Below are 23,239 nucleotides of genomic sequence, written 5' to 3'. Positions count from 1 at the left end.
ACTGCGAGCATGGAGCCCGCTGCGATCATCGCTGCAGTTATGGCCGTTGTCAACACCTCGCACCTTATCATCCACCTTTTTCAGAGGCAGATGCTGAAAAATCGGGCGAGGAGGCTACGGCAGCGCGGTGAGGACATTAAGTCTGAGAGTGGCACAGACCTCTCACAAAGCACGGGACCCCGTGCCGTGGACATTATGGTGGCAATGGGTCATGTTGATGCTGTGGAACGGCGATTCTGGGCCCAGGAAACAAGCATGGTGGGACCGCATAGTGCTGCAGGTCTGGGATGAATCACAGTGGCTGCGAAACTTTCGCATGCACAAGGGGACTTTCCTGGAACTTTGTGAGTTGCTGTCCCCTGCTCTGAAGTGCAAGGACTCGCTCTGATCTCAGCGAAACCAATATCCCCATTGTTATTGCAGCTTGCTGTGTGCTCCACAATATCTGTGAGAGCAAGGGGGAGACCTTTATGGCAGGGTGGGAGGTTGAGGCACATCACCTGGCTGCTGATTACGCCCAGCCAGACAGCCGGGAGATTAGAAGAGCCCAGAAGGACGCGCTGTGCATCCGGGAGGCTTTGAAAGCTAGGTTCCTGAGTGAGCAGGGTAACCTGTGACTATTAAGTTTGTTTAAAGAGAAGCTGAACCTGCCCCCGTTTCTTTACCCACTTAATGTTGACTATCCTCTCCAGTTACATACCCCCTTCACCCCGTTGCCCCCTTCCAACACACCTTTAAAAATAAAATAAATGGAACTTTATTCATTAACACCGTTTTCTTTATTAAGGGTTTCGTGGTAAAGGGTTGAAACTGGGACGCAGACTGTGGTGGGGAGCGGGTGTAGTGATGGAAAGGACGCTTCTAAACTGAAGGAATGACAGGCTCTTCCTCCTAGAGCGGTCCGCAGTGGTGGACTGGTTGTTTCAACGGAGCCTGCCACCCCTCCTTTTCGGGACTGTGGGGGGGGGTGGGCTATGTGACTTTGTGGCGGGGAGGACGGTTACAGATCCCCTGCTGCGTGGCTCTGTCATCCAGGCTAAGGACCGCTGCATAAGATCTGTAACCGCCCTTCCCCGCCACAAACTCACATAGCCCCCACACACAGAACATGAAAACCACCTCCCAGACTGACCAGGGTGCCTAGTGACTATAATGTGTGTGTGACCTGCTGCTGAACCTGCCCCAGTGTCTGTACCCTGGTAAAGGTGACTGTCCTCTCCAATTACCAACCCCCTTCCATCCCCTTCAAACACACTCTCCCCTAAAATAACATGATAGAAACAGTAATTAACAGAAACGTGTCTTTTATTAGCAACTAGACAGTTAGGGGATGAAACTGGGACGGGGGCTTGGGTGAGGCGGGAAGGAAAGGACTTATCAAATCTTTGGGAATGAGAGCCGTCTGGTACTTGAGCAGTCTGTAGGGGTGGAGTGACTGTTTTCACGGCCCCTGCCGCCCCTCCTTCTTGGGACTTTGGTGGGGGGGGGGATGGGACTTTGTGGCGGAGGAGGGCGGTTAGGTATAGACTGCAGCGGGGCTCTGTCCTCCTGCCTCCGGTCCTGCAGAACATCTACAAGGTGCCGGAGCATGTCCGTTTGCTCCCTCATTAGTCCAAGCAGTGTTTGAGTCGCCTGCTGGTCTTCCTGCCGCCACCTCTCCTCCCGTTCGCTGTGTGATCGCTGGTATTGCGACATGTTCTCCCTCCACTGGGTCTGCTGGGCCGCCTTGGCTCGGGAGCAGCCCATAAGTTCAGAGAACATCTCGTCCCGTGTCCTTCTCTTTCGGCGCCTAATCTGCGCCAGCCTCTGGGAGGGGGATGCCGGGGTAGGCCGGGAGACACTCGCAGCTGTGGGATGGGGAAAAGGGAGTGAATTCCTCACAAAGATACATTTTTGTGAACAGTGAACATAGTCTTTCTCTGTGAACAAGACCATGCACAGCACCTATCACATGCACACTCAGGACAAGGTCGAATTTTCGGCCTTCCCATTCAGTGCCTGGGGTCTTGGAGTACAGATCACACAAGCGGGGCAGGACAGCGGAATTCGGGTAGCAGGCAGACATGGTAAGCCGTAGACTTTTGGCTGCTGAAAGCTTAATTTATAGCAGTGCCCTCCTTTCACGTTCAAAGCAATGCCCCTAGCGTTGGCCAGTTCCTGCTGCCGGCAATCCGGCCAGCATGAACTCTGCCCCTGTCCCACCCCCCTCGCGGCTGTCCCCGGGAAAGATCCCTGCATGCTGCCCCTGTCCCGCCTCCACCGCGTGGCTGTAAACCGCCGGTTACAGTTATGTAAAGGAACAAGCAATCAGTCCCAATACTAACATTCCCCTAATTTAAAGCAGGTCACCATGAGTGATATCACTCTGATGAGGATTTCGGAAACAGAGAAAGACCGCATGCATCATGAATGCCAGCAAAAACCAGGGCCGTATGCAGCCATGCTGTGCGAGGCACTGATCCCGGAGTACTTGCTGGACCCCTCTTTCTATTCTGCGATTGCATGGTCACCTCTGCTGGAGAGCTCTGCATCGTTGCCAGTGCTGCTGAGCTCGCCACGATGTCCAAACAAGAAATGAGATTCAAACTGGCCAGACAGGAAAAGGAATTCAAATTTTCCCGGGACTTTTCCTGTGCGGCTGGTCAGAGCATCCGAGCTCGGACTGCTGTCCAGAGCGTCAACAGAGTGGTGCACTGTGGGATAGCTCCCGGAGCTATTAGCGTCAAATTCCATCCACACCTGAGGCAAGTCTCAAATCAAGCACACCAGCAAAAACAATTTCTCTCTTCTTATACATTTTACAACTAAGCCCCCCCTCTATCCCCCTCTCTACCACCCCCCCTACCATTCCCCCCTCTACTCCCCCTCCCCTCTCTACCGAAAGCATGTTTATACATTTAAGCAATTAAATCATTCTACGGCTATAAATCTAGCTTGTTAGTAACACTCCTCTAAACAGTTATTTGGTCCTGTTTACCCTTAGTTTATTACCCCTTCTCCAGCTAGAAACATGCAAACCTCATAATTATCGCTTGGTACCTGGTATGGGGGGGGGGGTCGTAACTGATAATTGGCTGTTTACACATTCCAATTTCTGTCCTTGGCTTTTGAGGTCAATTAGAGTTAAAGATGGAAGGACAGAGTTTAAACATGGAAGAACTTTGGCTCAGGCAGGCCTAGTGACCCCAACATGGCTAACATGACTGCTCATTCACTCTGGTTTTTAGTGCATTCCTTCCCTGCATATGTGTGTCGTCTGTCTACATATGCTCCTCAACGCATAGACCATGTCGTTTTATAAGTATAAAGCATTTAGCATATGGTGGGTATCATACAAGTGGTAATAATAAATAGCAGAATCCTGCAACGTTTGTCCTGCAATCACTAGAAAGTTCTGCCTAGATTTTTATATGGCCCTCATTCTTGTAGCATTTGAGCACTTCCCACTCATTAATGAATTTATCCTCAAAACACCCCTGGGAGGTAGGGCAGTATCATCCCCATTGTATAGACGAGGAAACTGATGCACACACAGGTTAGGTGATCTGCTCAAGAAAGTATCTATTAGAGCCGGTACTTGAACCCAGATCTCCTGAATGGAAGTTCACAAACCCACCCTTCCTTTCTCAGAGGCAGGTTCCTTCTAACAAAAGGACACTTTCCTTCAGTGTGCTCAGAGAACACAACGGCAGTCCATAGCAGGAACAGGGTGCAATAGGGAATATGAAGTCCAAAATGACACTGTTGTTTAAAGATTAATGATTGTTAACCTGGACAAAAAGTAAACAAAGGCTGTGACATACATTTCCAGTTGAACTTGTTTTCAAAGCTCCCATCATTTGCTCCCTCCATTTCAGAATATTTATATGCTTTTGTGGAGCTCAGATCTTCAGGGTTTGTCTCTTTTATGCTTGTTTTTCTGCAGCAGGATGGGGCTGTTGCTAAAGATTCTTGTTCCATTTGTGGGATTGGTCTTGGCCTTCTGTTTTTATTCAAAGGAAAATTTTAAACCAGGTAAGTGATTACAGTAAATGTCCTTTAAAACCATGACAGCAAAAGGGTACACTTGAGAGTTATAATAATGGATCTGCACAGAGACAATGCTGCAGTTTCATGAGCCTTTCAAATTCCAGACTGTAGCCATTTGAAATGAAGTATGTCCAGGAATGTCACCTGAAATGGTATTCCTTTCTCTGGTAGAAAATGACAAATGACACAATTGTATAAAAGTGCAGACATATTCTAACTTCCCAGATGAATAGAGGGGATTATTTGGGGCTTGCTGGAATTTCCACGGTAAGTGATTTGAAATCAACAAAGTTATAAACTGCGGTTGATACTATTGCTAATAAAAATAACCGGACACAAGGTTTAGCACCATGAAATCTAAAATGTTTCGTTTTCAAATTAAAGATGAGCCTCAGCCACAAAATTTAGCTCTGGATAAAAACTATCTTCACGGTGAGATTGTTTTCCGCTCCATCTAGATTTTCATACTGAACCCATCATCCTGGTAGAGGAATCCAGGGCCAGATCCTCAACTGGTGTAAATCACCATAATTCCCCTGAGGTCAATGGAGTGATGCTGATGTACACGAGCTGAGGAATTGGTTCTAGGGGCTGGGCTCGCCCCATTAGAGAAACAAAGGTCAGTTGTGAATTTTGGATCCAAACTTTTAAAGCTTTGGGATCTCGGATTTTAGTTTGTTAGAGTCGTTAGTTTGTTTAGTTGTTGGAGTTTAGTTTTAGTTTGCTCTAGTTGTAGATACTAAGGTTTAGTAGGTTTCGAATGGAAGTGCATCAAAACTGTATTTTGGGGTGAGTTTCCACTGTTCCCTTGATGGGTTCTTCTCTTGGGACTAAGAGGAATAGGCTGGGTTGATCTGAGGCTGGACTTGTATGGTTTGGGACAAAAATTGGTGGTTTCACTAGTGTTTTGGGCACAAGTGTTTTTGTGGGTGATGTTAGTGGGACATGTAACATTCGCTATGTGCTACTCTGCAGAGATGCTGAAAGGGAAGCGAGTGATCATCACTGGAGCAAGCACTGGAATTGGAGAGCAAATGGCTTATCACCTGGCCCGGATGGGAGCCCATGTTCTGATCACAGCACGGACAGAAGCCAAGCTTCAAAAAGTAACTGGCTAGCCAAACACTCCTGTGGTGCCTAGATACTATGGTGATGGGTATATTATATATATGTGGATATTTGATTAAAGAGATATGCATGCTCAGATTCATACACAGTTTATAGAGATGCAATAACGTCTCATAATGAAGGTTATAGGCTTTTGTTGGAAAATATCCTATTTTCAACTCCCACCCGCTGCCATTTTAAAGCCTGTTTTTCACTGACCACTACAGGGTTTCTTGCACCTTCATCTGATGTACCTGGGGCTGGCCAACGTCAGACACAGATCACTGGACAAGATGGAACCCTGGTCTGACCCAGCCTGGCAATTCTTATGTCCCTACCCCCTCCACTCACTAATTTTCACACAGACAATTCTTTTCCACAGGCAGTTTCTCATGTGTTGCTTCTGCCCAGAAGAAACGGTTACTGAAAGTTTTGAGATCTATTTCGACAGAGCAATTTTTGAGCTATGAGATTTTGAGAAAGTGGTGATTTCTCACTTCTTGTTACTTGTTCTTACGGTTTAGCCCAGTTGAACACTGTTGAATGTAAAAGCTCCGTGCCTGTTTTAGCCCCTGATTCTGCAAAAGGACCCATTTGCTCTGCTCTTGGCCACTGAATGGAGACCAATTAGTGGATTGCTTTGCAGGATCAATGGTTTATACATAGCTTCTTGGTAAAAAAACTAGTGCAGAGAGCTGGTTTTACCAAGCAGGAGTGCTAAAAACTTGCAGCTATTATCAAAGCTTGAATTTTTAGTTACTAACATTTTTAAAAGATAAGCAAAATTGAAGAGAGTACACCTTATTTTCTTACATAAATATTAACAGGAAAAGTTGACAGACATAACTACTAACACCTGACTGCTATGCCAGGGTCTCCAGTGTGTTATTACAAGGGCTGTGCAAAAATAACTATTTGCAAAATTCCATGGGGAAAAAAAATTACAATTTACAGCCAAGTCAGTGTTTGCAGAATCAGATGTTTAGTACTTGCTGTACTTTTTGCTGGCAGAGCCACGGGACCAAATGCCTGCATGGTCTAATTCCATTGCTTTCAATGTATTTATAAAAAGAAGAACAGGAGTACTTGTGGCACCTTAGAGACTAACAAATTTATTAGAGCATAAGCTTTCGTGGACTACAGCCCACTTCTTCGGATCCATTTTCGTGGCTGTAGTCCACGAAAGCTTATGCTCTAATAAATTTGTTAGTCTCTAAGGTGCCACAAGTACTCCTGTTCTTCTTTTTGCGGATACAGACTAACACGGCTGCTACTCTGTAACCTGTAATGTATTTATACCAGCTCTGAATCTCACTCAGTGAACACAGACTGGACTCACCCAAGTAGGAGAACATAATCACTCTGCCCACTGAGCCACCCAAGTGTCCCTTTGAAACGCTAAGAGTACTAACAGTGGGGAAATCCATGTCTCAATGTGGCATTTGTCTCAGGTTGTCACACGGTGCCTAGAGCTGGGCGCAGCATCTGCTCACTATATGAATGGCAGCATGGAAGACATGGCACTTGCAGAAGACGTGGTGAAGGAAGCCAAACAATTGTGGGGTACGTTAACTGCTTGCTGTCTGGAAATCACCACCTGGGCTTCAGTGAGGTGCTTTTAGCACAAGAGACGAATAACCCCAATCTTATTTTTACTTCTCACTGAAGCCCAGGCTATAAATGTAGGTCTCCAGAGATGAAGGATCAGTGAACTGATTCTGTTTATTGCCGACACCTACTATGGTCACTTCAAAATACATACTTATTATAAGTATTGTTATTAACATTGCTGGCAACATATGCTGGATAATGTGGTTACATTGTTTACTTTTCGTTTTTCACAGGATTTTATAGACAAAAAGGGGGGTTGATTTTTGAGATACACTTACATACCCAAACCACTGATGCAACACAATGCGAGGTGTATTTAGTCTCTGGAAAATAACAACCTCCTATAGCTATTAGTTAAGGGAGTTTTCGCCGTTAGTTCAAATGGTAAAAGGTCTACGTGATAAGGAGAGCGTCCTGGGTTCAAATGCTGCTGGCATAGGTTCATTAAACAGTTTCTTCATTTTCTTCTAGCTGAAGCTAAAACCCCCTCTTTGCTTTCAGGAGGCCTAGACATGCTGATCCTCAATCACATCGGTTACACCTACTTTAACTACTTCGATGGAGATGTTGAGTATATACGAAAACTCCTGGAGATTAACTTTCTCAGCTATGTGGCCATGACAGTCTCTGCACTGCCGATGCTGAAGGAGAGTGGGGGCAGCATCCTTGTGGTTTCATCCACAGCAGGTGAGAGTGAACCAGGCTAGAGCCCCTTATGTTCAGTAATGCTTGATTCTTTCCTTTGGTTTAGTTCCTCCTGGGATTCAAAGGAGGCTTCTTCTGAAATTGTTTCTCAAAAGAGAGGAAGAGGATCACCTGAGAAGACTAACATAATTGACTGGGACTATGGGTTCAGTATGACAAAGTCTGTTTACTGAATGCAAAAACAGTCAGTATGATTCATATACCGCCCTTCTTCTGACCCCACGCTGCTGAGCGGCAGCACGTCTAGCATCTTGCAGATCAGCTTCCCAGTGGAGGAGAAATCCGTGATGCAGTCTGGTGTACTCCAAGTGCAACTGGTTTTACTTACGCACGTACACCAGTCCTAAAATGAGATGGTCAAACAGTGCACAGGGCAGTCTCTGCTTCCAGAAGTCTCAGCCTAATGCCAATGTCTGGTTCCCAGAGAGCAACTCTGCCTCAATAATTTACTCTAAGTGTGAGTCCAAGGCATGGAGCAAACGCCCCCTTTTCTGAAGCTGTCTCTACACACAACCTGGCACAATAAAGACTAACATCATCACTACGTGTCTTCCCAACAGTAAACACTCACTTGCACACTAAGCAAAAGATCTTGTAAAACTGCGTAACAGAGCCACGTGGTAATATCTGCCATCACAATACATATGGTTTGTTTGCTGGGTTGTGTGTTGTATACACATTAACTGATATATATGTGGATGTGTGTTCTATGCAAGGGTCACATTTCTCATGAGTGAGTTATGGAGGTCATTCAGACCTCATGCTGATAATACCTTTATATCACCCCATCTCATCATATATTTTGTACGTGCCACATATTACAGGAAAACTGTTAGGAATGTTTTTAAACATCCCCTCCCCCCACATCCCAGTGTTAGTGGATTTACTTATTTCCTTCAGCTACTGAGATAGTTAGTTCCTGTGAGTCAAAATATGACAGCTGCTGAAGGATCAGACAAAGTCAGAATGACACGTTTTTGCTTCTGTGCACTGAAAGTATTTAGCCTCGTAAACACTGTTGTTGCATCTCTCTCTAGGTAAAATTGGAATTCCATTTGTTGCTCCCTACTCTGCAACTAAGTTTGCCCTGGATGGATTTTTCAGCTCCTTGAGACAGGAATTAATAATCGAGAATATCAATGTTTCCATCACGCTCTGCATCTTGGGCTACATTGCTACTGGTAGGATCAGCACACTTATTTGACCTTGCTAATTAGAAGGGCTTGTATATACAGTACCCAGGCATAAAAATATTACTTACATCCAGAGAGTGGAGAATTGTGTCCACATATCAGCTTTTTTTTTTTTTTTTGGTAGTATGAACGTTTTTAATAAAAGACTGATGAAGTGGGTATTCACCCACGAAAGCTTATGCTCCAATATATCTGTTAGTCTATAAGGTGCCACAGGACTCTGTTACTTTTAAAAAAGAGTTTCACTATTCTCTTTAGAAGTTTTTACAATACTGAACCCAAATCTCCTAAAAATTCATTGCTTTAGCTACAAAAATGAAGGAACTGTTTTTAATTAATTCAGTCGATCACCTTAACTTTCATGCAAACCTCTTTAGTACATCTCAAAATTGCATCAATGATGATTTTATAGTCACAAGAAATTCAGCCCAAATATGAGTGTCTCAGACTTGCTCAGGAAATTATTATTTTATTTTTACAGCACCAGTAAGTGCTAAACACAAGTAAAAGATAAGGTGTAAAATTTTCAAACACATCTTAGTGACTTAGTAGCTTAACTCCTATTTTCGAAAGGGACTTAGGCACTTAGGACCCTGAGTCACCTTTGAAAATGGGACTTGAGTATTTCTGAAAATGTTATCCAATTCTTTTGACCTGAATAACTTAGTAATAAAATTAGCAAAAGTAAATAAAGAACAATACAATTTTCCAGTTGTATAATTACTCAAAAAGCAGGGGAGAAGTTATACATCTCACCAATTTCCTTTTTAAAAAAAGTTGAAGTTTTGTTGAAATCACAACATTTGATTTTTTTTAACCCACTCTATTTAGTAATTCGTTTTCAGAATGCCAAATACCTCCTTAAATGTTGAACTTTAAATTTCATTGCTCTGCACAGGTTTGTGATGACGCAGTTCCTTTTCTTGTATTTCTCCTTCTCCCCAGAAACTGCTGAGAAAACCGTTTCCCATGTGATGCAGAAGCCAGGTGCACCAAAGGAAGAGTGTGCACTGGAGATTATCAAGAGTGGAGCATTGCGAAAACGGGAACTCTACTATCCATACACCATTGTGAGAATCGCCCTCTTAATACGAGACTGGGCTCCAGAATTTTTGGACTCACTCGCAAGAAATAGTTTAAATGTGGAAAATGTCAAAAAAAGTTAGGCCCTGCTGCATGTGACAAGCTAACTAGAAAACAAACCAAGTGGCATGAACTTCAGGTAAATGGGGACATTTTATTTTCAGTCTAAATATTTTGTTAAAAGCATCTAAGGGACTTAGGAGCAACAAATCCGATTGGCTTTCAATGAGATTTGTACATCGAAGTCACTCAGGTGCTTCTGAAAATCTCATCCTTTGTTTTTATCTTTTCTCTCTGGAGACAAGAAGAGGGAGCAACATGAGGCCTCCGCAAAGCAGTAAATTCTCCACTGTCTATAGAACAGCATTAGCAATGGCTGGGTTCATGTTTGCTGGGACGGGGTGTGGGTGTCACCCACTTTGAACCAGGACAGCAACTCTCAGACCTCCCAATGCTGCAAACAGCTCACACTGGTTTCGGTAGTATACCTCCCATTTGCTCTACTGCACAAAGTTGCTTAGTAAGAAATCTGCTTTTTAATTGTCCTTGCAAAACCTAAGAGGATCTCATTCTCCTCTCACTGTGCTCTAACTGAGTCAGCATCAGGTCCCCCAGCATCCCTTCATGCTAACACTAATTGTTATTGTTAGTAATATTTATCTGCATTGCAATAATGCTTAGAAGCCCAAGCAGGGGTTGGGGCTGGGGCCTATTTTTGCATTGGACACACACATCATAAAAAGACTTCCTGTCCCAACGAGCTTACAATCTTGCTAATGTGAATTACAGACTGTATGTGTATAGAGGCCAATTCTGCATTCCATGAACACCCAGAACTCCCATCAAGCCAGACTTCAAGTTCCCACCCACTTCAACAGTACTCGGGGCAGAACCTTTAAAGTTTAGGGATCACATCGTCCAGCTCTGAAGTGCAGGTGCCTCTGTGGTTGAAAACAGCTGCATTTCAGAAGCAGGGGAAATGTCCTAAACTCTGTGAAATTGGAGGTGGAAAATGTATAGCAGCACCAGGAATGTACAGCCTAAAGAGACTGCAACCTCATTTTGAAGTTCTAATTGAAATATACATCAGGAAAGTGTAATGAGAGCTATAAAACTATTCTCGGCACTGACTGCTGGGCAAAGCACAGTGAATTTATGCTTGTTAAAAATTAAGTGCAGTAGGATAGAAACTCATCAGGAGTCCCATAAATCATCAAAATTAATAATGTATAATGCATAATGGAGTAACAGAGGATGTGAATAAACGAGACTTTGTGAAATGTGTATTTTACATATTTTTTCTATTTGTTTACTAATGGTTGGTCTATTACTTTGGTGGTTTGCAATTTTATAAAATCTCACAAAAGTTTCATCTAAAAATATAAATAAAAAATAAAGCTGTGAGACACAATCCAGCAGGTTCCAAGGAGGCATGAGGAAATCAGGGGCGTTTAAATGAAACACACACATTTGAAATGGATTTGTGTTTATTCTCTTGGGGTCAAAACTAAAGTTCACCGAAGTCACTAGGAGCCCATCCATTGATTTCAATGAGCTTTGGATCAGGTCCTGGCTGAAAGCATTCTGCTTTGGTTAACAATGCAAAGGGCAAATCATAAAAATATGCTATGAAAGTGGTGAATTTTTACCATGCTGTAGCATGGAGTGCGTGCATGCACTGGTTTAGTGTCCAAAGCCATCCCTCTTCTGAGGTAGTTCTTTTATTAGCAGTGGAAACGGCAACACCACTTAAGTTCAGCCTAAACTTTCTCACCCAAGCTAGGCTGTTCCTAGGGTTTCCCTCCAGGACCTCTCTGTTCCAAGTCCTGCTTCCCTCCTTCTGCTCACACCTGCCTCTCTCCTATTCTGGGTGGAATTACCTACCCCCATTCCCACCACAGAGAGTCTGTATCAATCAGTCCGCATTGCCACCTGCTGACAGCAGACCCCAATACACGGATCCTCTCACATCCTGGTACTGAAGCAAAACAGGGACTGTAGGCTCCTTATTCCCCGCAGGTGATGTCAGCTGGAAGATGTCCCATGGAATGGAGGTGCCTCAGAAAGCAGTAATGGCTGAAGGATGTTGGGGTAATATTGGACAGCAAATTCTAGGTGGCCTACTATTGTAGTGACATGGCAGAACAGTGGCCAGGGTGATTTTGAGCTACATACACAGCGAATCAGGTGAGCAGGGAGGCACTAGTCCCTGAGAACACACCTGGAATAGCGTATTGAAGTTCCAGGCCCAACGTCTACCAGGCTGAGCATACTGGAATGATGGATGGCAGCAGATATTCCCCTCTGACAATAATAATTGGAGCCCTCTGGGCCAAATAATCCCACAAGAATTTCAGAAATGTCAAATAAGAAACGTAACAAGGATGGTTGAAGGAGGGGGGCAAATACAGAGAAAGCAAGAGTGAAAGGAAAGGGGGTCTGCCGTTCAGCCCACATAAGGATTTATTTTGGGATGTGTAAACCCCGGAAGCCATACTAAGGGAGGCTCTCGCTTTTTATTCTAGCACTGTTTAGCCTAGACTTGGCTCAAGCATCACTTCTGGATGAGTCCTTAGAAAATAAGGCTGGAGCTATCATCAAGAAGATGGCTGCCTTAGAGTTTCATTTTCTTCCATGTTTACCTGGACACGCCTGTTTGGTGGGGAGCGTTCACACCAGCTTCACTCTGACCTTTGTCAACTCTGCCGCCGGCCTAACCTCAGATGGCAGAAATACGAATTTCGCACTACACAAGACTGTTTAAAAGTAACACTCCTTTCCTTCCCAACACCAGGATTCCTCACGCCAAAGGTGACAAGGCTGAGTCAGTCACAGCTCATCCTGCACAGCTTCTCAGGATGGAGCACCGCCTCAAGGTGCAGTGGCTGATAAATGGAGAAACAGCAAAGGCCACTCCTGGACCCTGGCGATAGTGGAATGCAGCCTGTCCCACCACAAGATAACCAAACAACTGTACTGGGCAGGGCACGAATGTTCCAGTTTGTGCCCTAGCCTCTCCTACCATGTCACAAACTCTAAGCAGAGACAGGAACCTGGGTTAAGTGTTGCGGCTTAGTACATTTCCTGTTTCAAAAAAAAAAAAAAAAAAAAAAAGAGCAGCAAAGAGAAGTCATTCAAACGAGATGTCAGTTGCAATGTGTTAGCACCCGGTAACCCAGGGCTCACCCTTCTCCTTTCTGGCATGGGGCTTAACTGAGGTCGGGGAGCAGAGCAGGGCCTCTGAACATCTGGCGAATCCACCTAAGGGCTGCCCTTGCTGCGTAGAGGTAAGAACCTTTAGATCTGTGGCTAGCTATGGATGTACAGAAGTAAACGCTGACCCTGTAAAGGAAGGCAATTTGTGTCTTGTTTTTTTCCCCCCGAGGTTCAGCCTGCATGATTGACACTGGGAGGTTGTAACATGAACCAGCAAGGGATTTTTTTTTCCCTTGAAGTTCGAGTGTTACAGCATGCAAAAGAGAGATAAAGGGCACGCTCATTAATTAGGAAGAGTAATTTTGGGTGGCCACGGAAGAAAATAAAACCCATAACTCACCAGCAAGGGCTCAGAAGTTTGCTCAGTTTGGGGGTGAGTAATAGCTCACACGTTTCTTTACGTTTCTTTCTTGCTTTAAAAGTTAGAAGGTATTTTGTGTTTAAATCAAGCGTATAAACAAGTCCTACTTCCTGGGATGCACAATAAACAGGCTCTGTAAAGAATGTAGTCAGAGCAGGTGAGAAGGTAGCTGAGCAGTTTGTAATGAGAAGAGTCTAACAAACCCAGCCTTTGAGTACATGTCACACACCCGGATGAATAGGCAGCAGCACCCAAATTCAGCACTGGACTGGGCCATTTTTAAAATATGAAAAAAATAAGCAGAGTAAAATATCTTTTCCAGGGCGTGAAAAGTTTGGAGGCCAGTTGTCTTTTTTGGGGAGGGGGGGAAGGAGGGAAGGAGTGAGTTCACATCCAGATCCCGTTTCTGAGGGTTTTCAGCTCTAGGGTGTTGGCATAGGCCCAATCATTATGTACTTCAATGTCGGCGAAGCTGTTCACCAGATCTACCCTTAGCCTGCTGTGCTGAGGAAGATTGGGCATGAGAGAGAAAGCCCAGAACGCGGGCCACAATGAAACTATTAAGTCAAGACCATAAAAGCTGTGCGGAAACAACATTTTAAGCATTTTATAATGTGAGTTCCCCAGTTCTATTATTTCTCCAGCTGAAAGCTTGCAACAATAAAAACAAATGAATAGCAGATTTTGATGAGACACAGAGGGGGACGAGTGGAAAAATTAAGTGAAAAAAGGACATTTCAGGGACAGTGAGAGGTTTGAGAGTCAGCAGCATCTCCAAACAAATAATGAAAAAAAACCCCAAAAAACCCATTTAGAATGGCCAATACAGGGCCATTTAGAAAGTGATTCATTTCAATATTATCTTGGAAGTCTTCATTTTCCTAGTTGGCTGGGGGAGCATTTAAGGTGATGCGTTGATAGCTAGTTTGCATATATTTCTCCTACATAAAAGCAGAAGCCCTTTGGATAGTTATTAAAAGGCTGTTCTCATATTGGAAAGGAGTTCTTCTAGTTAAAGGAAAACATTTCAGTGACATGCTCTGGCTGTGCCATTATAAGAAATGTGTTTATCTGTGTGGTTTCTTATAGGTAGCTATACTATTCTGTGGGGCAGATAATCATAAAATCCCCCCATCTTTCCTCCCCCTTCCCCAAAACCTTGCAAACTTTTTAATTGATGCCACTAATTGCCCTCAGTGTTTCCATCAAAGTCAGTGATTTTCCAGTTGTTTGGGACAAAGAAATGCTAGTGAAATCGCTTATTTTTATTTGAGAGTGAACAACGTTTAACCTGTTTTTTTCAGAGACTAATTTTCTTTATTTTTTCTTCACTTTAGTTGATACATTTTTTCTTTCAGGCAGTCAGACTCTCAGACTCAAGAGTGATGGGAGCATTATAAGTACCTGGATAGAGAGTGCCCAGAACTTTGAAAGGATTTGGATAGGAATTTGATCTTATCTATCTACATCTCAATTAGTCTGTCTTTCAGCTCTGAGTACAAGGGTGTATGAAGCTGTCTAGCTTACGAAGACATTAACGACTGTAACAAATGATTGCTATGAAAACAATAGAATATACGTTAATGAGAATCTGAAAAATATTTGCTAGGAATGGATATTACTACCACACTCTTATAAGCCTACTGGTCCAGTGGCAAGAGCCCCAGCTCAGACACTTTATGCATATGGTGGGTGCCAGTTTATGTTCTTGCCAAGTGAACAGATGCTGGCATGTGTCCTCCAAAGCTCTATGATCTGCTATGAATAGGAAACCTAAAGCTGAAAGAGAGCAGTCTCTCCCTATTTCCAATCTCCATTTCCAACCAACCACCAGACACCATCAAAAACTTCTTTTAGTTTTTGTTTAAATTATTGTAAAAGGGCTGACTCTGCTCACACTTACACTGGTGTAAATCAGGAGTGCATCCACTTAGTGATGTTACTCCCAGTTTGACTTCTATACAACCCAGAGCAGAATGTGACCCTAAGGTAAAACCTTGGGTACTTATCAGAACTGCACCCTAATGATTGAATCATTTGATGTTCTCCAGTCACTAAGGTTGGGATTTTTCAAAAGGATTCCGCCTTGGCCTAACTCTGCTCCTGTTGAAGTGAATGGTAAAACTCCCACCGACTTCAGTAGGAACAGAGTTAGGTCCATGCTTCACACCCTTGAAAATCACGCTCTATGGGTACGTTTACACTGCAGCTGGGATCATGTCTCCCAGCTCAGGGAGACAGACTTGTGCTAGCAGGGCTTGAGCTCCTCTTCACCTTCTCCCGTCAATCAGGGTCTATAGCTTTGGTTCTTAGTTTCCAAGTGTTCTTGTCGAGTGTGTCTTCCAAGCTGACATCAACCTTCTTCATATCTTCCTTCAGCATCTCAAACCACCTTTTTTAGCTGGTCTTTGTCCTGGGACTACTAGCTTTTGAACTCTGTGGCCAACACATCCTACATCTTGTCATTTCACATGACCCAGTCGTCTCAGTCTATAGTCCCTCAGCTTTTCTGTGATGGAGGCTACCTGAATCCTGGCTTGTACCATTTCATTGCATAGCTTGTCAGCTCTTGTCTTACCCAGCACCTGCTTGAGCATTCTCCTGTTGGCAGTGTGAAGTAGTAGTTGTTCTCTCTGCTTCATTGGTCAGCATTCTGACTCACATATCATGGCTGACTTAATCATGATCTTATACACTTGGGTCTTTAGTTTACTTGGCATATCCTTATCGCAGAGAATTCCTGTCAGCTCGCTTCGTTTACACCAAGTGCTCGTCGGGTGATTCCTAACGTCTGCATCCACATCCCCACCGTGGCTCCACAGTACACTGAGGTATGTAAGTTATTTCACAGCCTTTAACTCTGTACATCTAGTTTTACTGGCTTCATGTTGCCCCTCTCAACAAAGCATTGCATGTATTCCATCTTTTGTCGGCTGATTCTTAAGCCATTTTCCTCCATAGTTCTAGGCCACTTTCCAGTTTGTATTTATCTTCACAGCACAAAATAATGTCATCGGCAAAAAGCATGCTCCATGGAGCCTCTCCCCTAATCTCCTGCATCAAGGCGTCCATTGCAATCACAAATAGGACTGGGTTTAAGGTTGATCCTTGATGTAGACCTACACTCTCAGTAATGCTTCTCACTACTGTCGTGCTATCTTCATACATATCCATCACAGTCTGAACATGTGTCTCTGGCAGATTGCCCAACCAAAGGCACCACCAAAGCAATTCTCTAGGAACCCTGCCATAAACCTTCTCTAAATCTACAAACACTAAGTGCAGCTCCATGCATTATTCCCGTACTTCTACTGCAATATTCAGGTTGCAAATACTGCCTCCATTGTCGACCTTCCGAGCATAAACCCAAATGGGTTGTCATATATTTGATGGTCCAGCTCCTGCTAAAATCTTCTCGCTATAATTCTTTCTAGCCATTTCATAGTGTTACCCATTAACTTGATGGTGTGACCCTGAGAGCCCCTTTACGCCAATTAGCGAAGAGTGCACCCAACAGAATATTTAGCCAAACTACGTCTCATAGAGTATCCTAAAAAAACATGTGTGGTGTGTGTACGGGTTGTCTATAGAGAGTTATGTAGGTATGCTGGAAATATGTTCTTAAAATATGTTGTGGAGGCAGTTGATTAACCAGCCTTCCCTAGACAAAGGAATGTGGATTTACCTGTCTGCATGGATCAAGCAAACAAGTGGAAGAGAAAAACATCCTGGCTTGATTACAAGCACAGGACAATAGAAAGACATTTGTATCAAAGGTAAACAAAGTGATCGAGTGAATCAAAAAAAGCAAATTGACCCGAGGATGAAGAAGGGGATGGCACCTGCACCCCGAAGAACAAGCAGCAGGGGAGAGGAACTTTGGGTTTATTTTCAAAGAACACATTTCAAAAGGCTTTTTGGACTATAAAAGGACAAAAAGGGGACTCCTTTGTTATCCATCACTTAGGAGACAAAGGGATCAGCACCCGTTGACGCTGTGAATGGTGGATCCTTCTGCTTAAGTGGAGACAAAGGGATCAGCACCCATTGATGCTGTGAATGGTGGATCCTTCTGCCTGAGTGGAGACAAAGGGATCAGCACCCGTTGATGCTGTGAATGGTGGATCCTTCTGCCTGAGTGGCTGGGGATGCTGATAGCTTGAAGTGAGTGAGAAAGTTGCTCAGGCAAAGATTATAGCTTGTTAAAGTTAAATTTCCGTCACTAGGAAGTAAGTTATTTTTGTTTGGTTTGTAACCAGACCTGTCTCTTTTCTTTTGCTCACAATCACTTAAATCTATATTTGTATTAATCAACTTATTATTAGTTTTACTATCAACCAACCCCATCCTGTTATATTAAAGTGAGGCGCATATCCTCAACTGAGCCAACAGGCTGAGGTGTATTCTGTCTCTTTGGAGACAGGAGACTTTATTAATTTCGATGAGCATCCAAGTGAGAGGGACTGCTCGCTGCAGAAAGATGCCTGTAGGGGACTCAGGAACCTGGGTTCACTAAATGTTACCTGCAAGGCAAAGTTTAGAATGGCAGAGTCTGGAGATATTTGCTGGTGAGGTGGACAGAGTGGTGTAGCAGGAGGCTGTCACACTGTTTACGCTCCAGGAAAGTGCTCTCTTGCTGAGGCAGAGAGGTAACACAGTGAGCTTATGGTTCTGGACTCCCTGAGGAGAGCATCACAGATGGGTTGGTAATTACTACATTCCTGCACATCTCCCTTACGCTTGAAGATAGGGACCAATATGCTCTTTCTCCACTTGTCGGGCATTTCCCAGTACAGAGAATTAAGTTGAAGAACTCTGTCATCATCACCACGACCTCATGGGTGAATGCTTTAAATGCCTCCTTTGGTACACGGTCCAATGCCACTGCATTCCCATGTTTCATCGTCTTCAGGGCTGAAGCTCCACCCTGGTCATAGGTCTTATGAAGCTGCTGCTTGCGCATACTTCCCAAACCTCGGCCATCTCCTAATAATTTCACCATCTTCCACCAGTTCTCTTCTGTTTTCTTCTTTGACACACTTCGCAGCTGCCGAGTCCTCTGTGTTTCTTGGCTAATCTATATATTCCTTTCTTCCCTTCCTTTGTTAGTAGTCATCCATAAAAGCCTTGAAATGCCTGCTGCAACGGCTTTTTTTTTTTTTTTGGTAGCAGGGCTTGAGCTAGTGTGCCAAAAATAGCAGTGTGGAAGCTACTCAGGGCTAGCCACCCAAGCTCAGACCCAGGGGGTCAGGTGGGCTTGAGAGTCCGTCTGCCATCTGAACGACAACGTGCACACTGCTGTTTCTAGCATGCTAGCTCAAGCTCTGCTAGCAGGAGCAGGGCTGCCGGGGGGGTGGGGAGGGCGGCAATTGGGGCAATTTGCCCCAGGCCCTGCAGGGGCCCCCACGAGAATATAGTATTCTATAGTATTACAACTTTCTTTTATGGAAGGGGCCCCCGAAATTGCTTTGCCCCGGGCCCCCTGAATCCTCTGGGCAGCCCTGAGCTGGAGTCTGTCTCACTGGGCAGGGAGCATCGTTCCCAGCTGCAGTGCAGATATACTCTAAATATTCAAAAGAGCTTCACACTCAACAGCTCCTATTGTCCTCAGTGGGGATAGAGAAGATTCTCCATTGTTCTGAATGGGGGCTGCTGGCTCTGAGCACTTTTGAAAATCTGGAGATGGGAATTTGCTTTTTTCTCTCATTTGCACCTGTATCAATCCACAGTAACTCCGCTGGAGTCAATGGAGATAAAACCAGGGTGAGTGAAAGGAGAGCCAGACCCTTGGTTTGGATCCTGTTAGCCGGTCAAAATAAAATGGATATTCCATCCCAGGGCTGCAGTGTGATACGCCTCCCCACAACACCCAGAACCGTGCAGGGGAGACCCCTCCATCGCACACTGTGTGGGCACTAGGACCCAGGTGATGCCCTCCACCCCCTGCACCCTACCAGCTATGTGTCCTTGGGGAAAAACTGCAGGGAGGAACCGGCCATAGGAGCAGCTACAGAATTGGCCAAAGCAGGGACCTCGGGACATTCAGAGAGTTTTCCAGAGTTTTTCCTTGTGCTGACTGGCTGTTTGTTCCAACCCTCCACCTCCCTCGGACTCTTCACCTCAACTTCACTGCCCTCTTCCTCCTCTGCCCTGTCCCCCTCGCCTTTCCCTTCCCATTTAGCTGATCACCTCCTAACCCCCCGTCCCCCCCGCATCACTGCCATCACATTGTTCACTTTGCTTGTGTGTTCTACCCCTTCCCCCACCCTGCAGCTGCTACTCTGGGTTTGTGCCATGCTTAGCACAATGGGACCCCATTCTTGGCTGGCCCTTTGGTCCTGCATAATAAACATGATCAATAATAACTAACTAAGAGAATCTCACTGTCCAAATACAACAGGCCAAAAAGAGAGCACTTGGGCTGGCAGGCAATAGAGTAAAGTATTTTGGCTGACAGCCACTCCCACCCACTGGAGCACTAATCCAATCCCAAACTGCTCAGCAGAATGCCTAACATCTTCACATGATCCTCCTAGCAACATTTCTGGAATGTGCATGAGGATTATCCGTCTGGATCAAGGAGCAGGGAATCCCTGTGCTGGCTAATAAGGAGGAGTAGGAGGGAAAATGTAACATTTTAGGGATTTTGTCAGTGTGTGTCATATTGTGCTCTGTTTTCTCCCTCACTGGTGAAGAGAAGACCCAAACACCTCCCATGTGGCCACAGTCTAGTAAAGCAAGTAAGAGGGAAGCTTGCAAGTGAGCAAAGAATTCTGTAGGAGGAAGTGGCGGGAAGGGATTATCATTCACTGTGCACATGTACACAGTGTAGGGAGGTAAAGCCCAAACAAAGGAGCTCATTCTCAGGGCAGGCTTCTGGTGCAATCTACCTGCTTTGCTTGAGCTATACACAAACAGAAGTGGAGGTAAACCCACTGGGCTGAGCCGTGCCATTCAGCTCTCCTGCTTGCTCTCCCCTCATCTCGAGTCCAACAATGTTTCTAACAAGAGTAAACATTAATGTATTTAATATTTACAACAGAAGGGGACAGGAGGCAGTGCCACTAGCCAGGAGAATTAAGGACACGGCATTAGAGCCAGACAAGCTTTTGTGAGGAAAAGGAAAGAAAAACGTGCAGAGTGCAAACTGGAATGTACCATTTAAGTCAAGCTATTGCAAAAGGTGAGTGGGGTAAGGAAGAGGAGCTAAAATAATGCAGCACTCAACATTAGGGTGACCATTAGCTTCAGATAGTAAGAGCTCTTAAAACTGATGAGACAGAAACAACCTGGGATTTTCCCAAAGATTCTATAGAAAAACCCATGCAGTGTGGTAACACGAGCTCCATGTCCCAGGTCTCTCTGGGCGTGCACAGAAGGCAAACAGGATTTAGAAATACATGCAGCTGCATGAAAAGTAAATTATATAATAGCAAATTTCCTACATCTACAGTTAGTCTTTTGGAACAGACTGGAAAAATATATGTATGCAGGAAAGGAATGCAAGGCCACTACTACGGAAATACCAGGAGCCATTATTCTTGCTGCAGTCTTACTTTTTTAGGTGGGCCAAGGGGTTATAACTAGGAGCAGGAGGCCGAAACTGAGCAAAAAAAAATTTAGACTGAACAGCAGGAGGTATTTGATAATGGCAAGATCTAAGACTGAAGAATAAATCTCCCAAGGAAGGTGGTAGAAACTTCATCACTTGAAACTGAACTGGATAAAACACTGGAAAATCTACTTCAAGGAGCAATCCTTTATTAGCTCCCAAGTGTGTGTGTGTATATTTATCTATGGCTGGGTGTAGAGAGATGTTGGAAAAAGGATGCCACCTGCATCCACTGAATAAGGTGAATATTCCTAGAGTTGGTGTCTTTCATACATTTATTCAACCTCCAGCCTGATCATTCGTTTTCACTTAAAATGTCTCTTCCCCCCTTTGGTTTCATTAGGAAAGAACTTCACCAAAGCAGCCAGGAGATCATCACAGGTTGGTGTGTTGTGTGTGGAGCCGTGGACAATATGATCAGTCGAACTGAGAAGTCCCCGCGCCGGTGCAGGCGTCTGAGTGAGAGTTACGACGAGAAGTGCGAGCGCCGGCACGAGACCCGTGAGAGCTTGTGGAGGAGAAACAATGTCACCACATGTCGCCATGTGGGGCAATGTCGGAAAAAGGAGTCAGAGGAGCAGTCCCAGAGCCCCCGCCAGAAAGAGTTCCTGAAGAGAAGGAACTTAGCCACCGAAGAAGGAAAGAAACAAGTGAGGTTTCCTACTGGGACACCAGCATCTCCGGGACAAGAGTGTGCAACAGGCACCCCCAAGGAAGCATCCTCCTGGATGGATCTGAGGTCACCCACATCCCTCCAGGTAACAGCTGCAGCTATGACAATCATACTTTTAATAGAAGGTTGGCTAATTATGATGGGCTTTATCCAATGTTCACTGGAATCAATGGGAGTCTTTCCATTGACTACAAGAGGTTTGGGATTAGGGTCTAAATATTTGATGGCAAAAACTGAGAATTCACTGACAAAAATGGATATTTCCTTGACGATTCACAAACTTGATCCAGGGCAAGATTTTGTCCTGTCACTCTCGTCGTGTTCCTCTCCTGCCTTCTAAATCCTGAACTTTGACCCAGATGGAGATTTGCAGCCATTTCTCGTAGTTCAAACCTGCATTTTGGTAGCAAAATAATTGTTTTCCACTGGTGCAAATTGCCTCTCATTCTCATCAAAAGATCTGAGATGATCACCATAAGCAGTTGGCTCTCTTTGGGTGAACCTATGGAAGCATGACTTCCCGCCAGCATCTTTAGTGGGAGGAATTTTCTCATGTTGAGTTAGTAATGAGTGTCTGATTGTATCCTAATTTCAGCATCCTTCTTACAAACTACACATTATCCTATATTTAGGCTTGGAAGTATTAGATTTTTATCAGTTAACATTGGTATACATTGATATCACCATACATATACAACCAATAAAGTATTTTCATCTATAGTAACCAAAATGTACAGATAGGCAAAGTTTAAAAAATGCTGTTTGAGAACTTATTAGAGTTTGATTTAAGGATATTTACTTTGCATATTTTGTCAAGTAATGTTGACTGCCCCATAATTTCTCTCAACTGTGAAAAATTAAATTGATAAAAATCAAAATGACTCTGCCAAGCCTACCGATGTTATACGCAGCCAGCAATGAACCAGATGAGCCAATGCATTTAATAAAACCTGATTAAGATCATACATAAATGCTTCAGAGTCAGACAATCAGGTTGTACCTTCTAAACTCACAGCCTTTCAAATGAAATAATCCCCCCCATCTGTTTTCGTACCTAAGTAAAGTTATCCAAGGGGCTTTTAACTGAAATCAACAACCAAGGACAATCAAATAAAAGCACAGACATGTCCTGTGGGCTCCTCTACAAGGCATGATTGTGGAGGACAATTATGTACCTCATGCTACCGTTTACTTCTTTTGATCGCTGGGTTTAATTACAATCCAGACAGCAAGTCTTGGAGCAGGCATTCACATGCTTGCAGCCCATGTGCCTGTAACTTTGGCTGCAGAATCACTCTCATCCTAGTACCTGCAGGGGGCTCTGAGGAACTGAAGTAAGGGAGAAAAGAGTTCATGCTCTTACTACCAGAGATCCTGGAGAGGCACTCGGACATAACTCTGATGAGTGCAGAACAAATATCTAAGCCTAAAGCTAGCCAGCTGCTAGCAGCAATGCTAGCCAGGAACTAACTCAGGGCATCAAAAGCTCTTTTCTTACTCTCCGTGTGGTTAGTGAAGCAACTGGCCTCCTTGCCTCTCAGAGTCTCAGAGGCACTTTCTTTCCCTGCAGCTTCACAGTCTACCTGCAGTTAGCAGGTTCCCCCACTGCCCCTGTCAGTGTTGCTGAGCGGCTACACCTTGCACTGACT

The 23,239-nt window shown here is 44.4% G+C and overlaps 2 protein-coding genes across 11 annotated transcripts in view; both read left to right on the top strand.

Moving 5' to 3' along the window:
• The first annotated feature begins 3,783 nt into the window (after positions 1-3,783).
• On the top strand, positions 3,784-11,012 carry LOC101941697 (11-beta-hydroxysteroid dehydrogenase 1-like). Its single transcript, XM_005303610.4, has 6 exons — positions 3,784-4,014; positions 5,005-5,135; positions 6,588-6,699; positions 7,249-7,434; positions 8,490-8,633; positions 9,591-11,012. The coding sequence occupies exons 1-6, from the start codon at positions 3,867-3,869 to the stop codon at positions 9,809-9,811; spliced, it is 942 nt and encodes a 313-aa protein (XP_005303667.3). The 5' UTR covers positions 3,784-3,866; the 3' UTR covers positions 9,812-11,012.
• Positions 11,013-12,769: 1,757 nt separating this feature from the next.
• The window catches only part of TRAF3IP3 (TRAF3 interacting protein 3), a 28,005-nt gene continuing 17,535 nt past the window's right edge, over positions 12,770-23,239 (top strand). For 2 of the 10 annotated variants that reach the window (XM_065591472.1, XM_065591469.1), the window contains exons 1-2: positions 19,216-20,488; positions 21,261-21,675. In XM_065591472.1, coding sequence (XP_065447544.1) covers positions 21,331-21,675 — 345 coding nt within the window. In that variant the 5' untranslated portion in view covers positions 19,216-20,488; positions 21,261-21,330. Of the gene's footprint in view, positions 13,016-13,113; positions 13,318-19,215; positions 20,489-21,021; positions 21,159-21,260; positions 21,676-23,239 lie in introns of those variants that run through there. The other 8 variants (XM_065591474.1, XM_042852668.2, XM_024108349.3 and 5 more) reach the window with 8 other exon arrangements.

This window comes from Chrysemys picta, chromosome 4, assembly GCF_011386835.1.
Source record: "Chrysemys picta bellii isolate R12L10 chromosome 4, ASM1138683v2, whole genome shotgun sequence".
Classification (NCBI taxonomy): domain Eukaryota; kingdom Metazoa; phylum Chordata; order Testudines; family Emydidae; genus Chrysemys; species Chrysemys picta.
The sequence above is the reverse complement of the archived record's forward strand: the minus strand, read 5'-3'. Positions and strand labels throughout refer to the sequence as shown.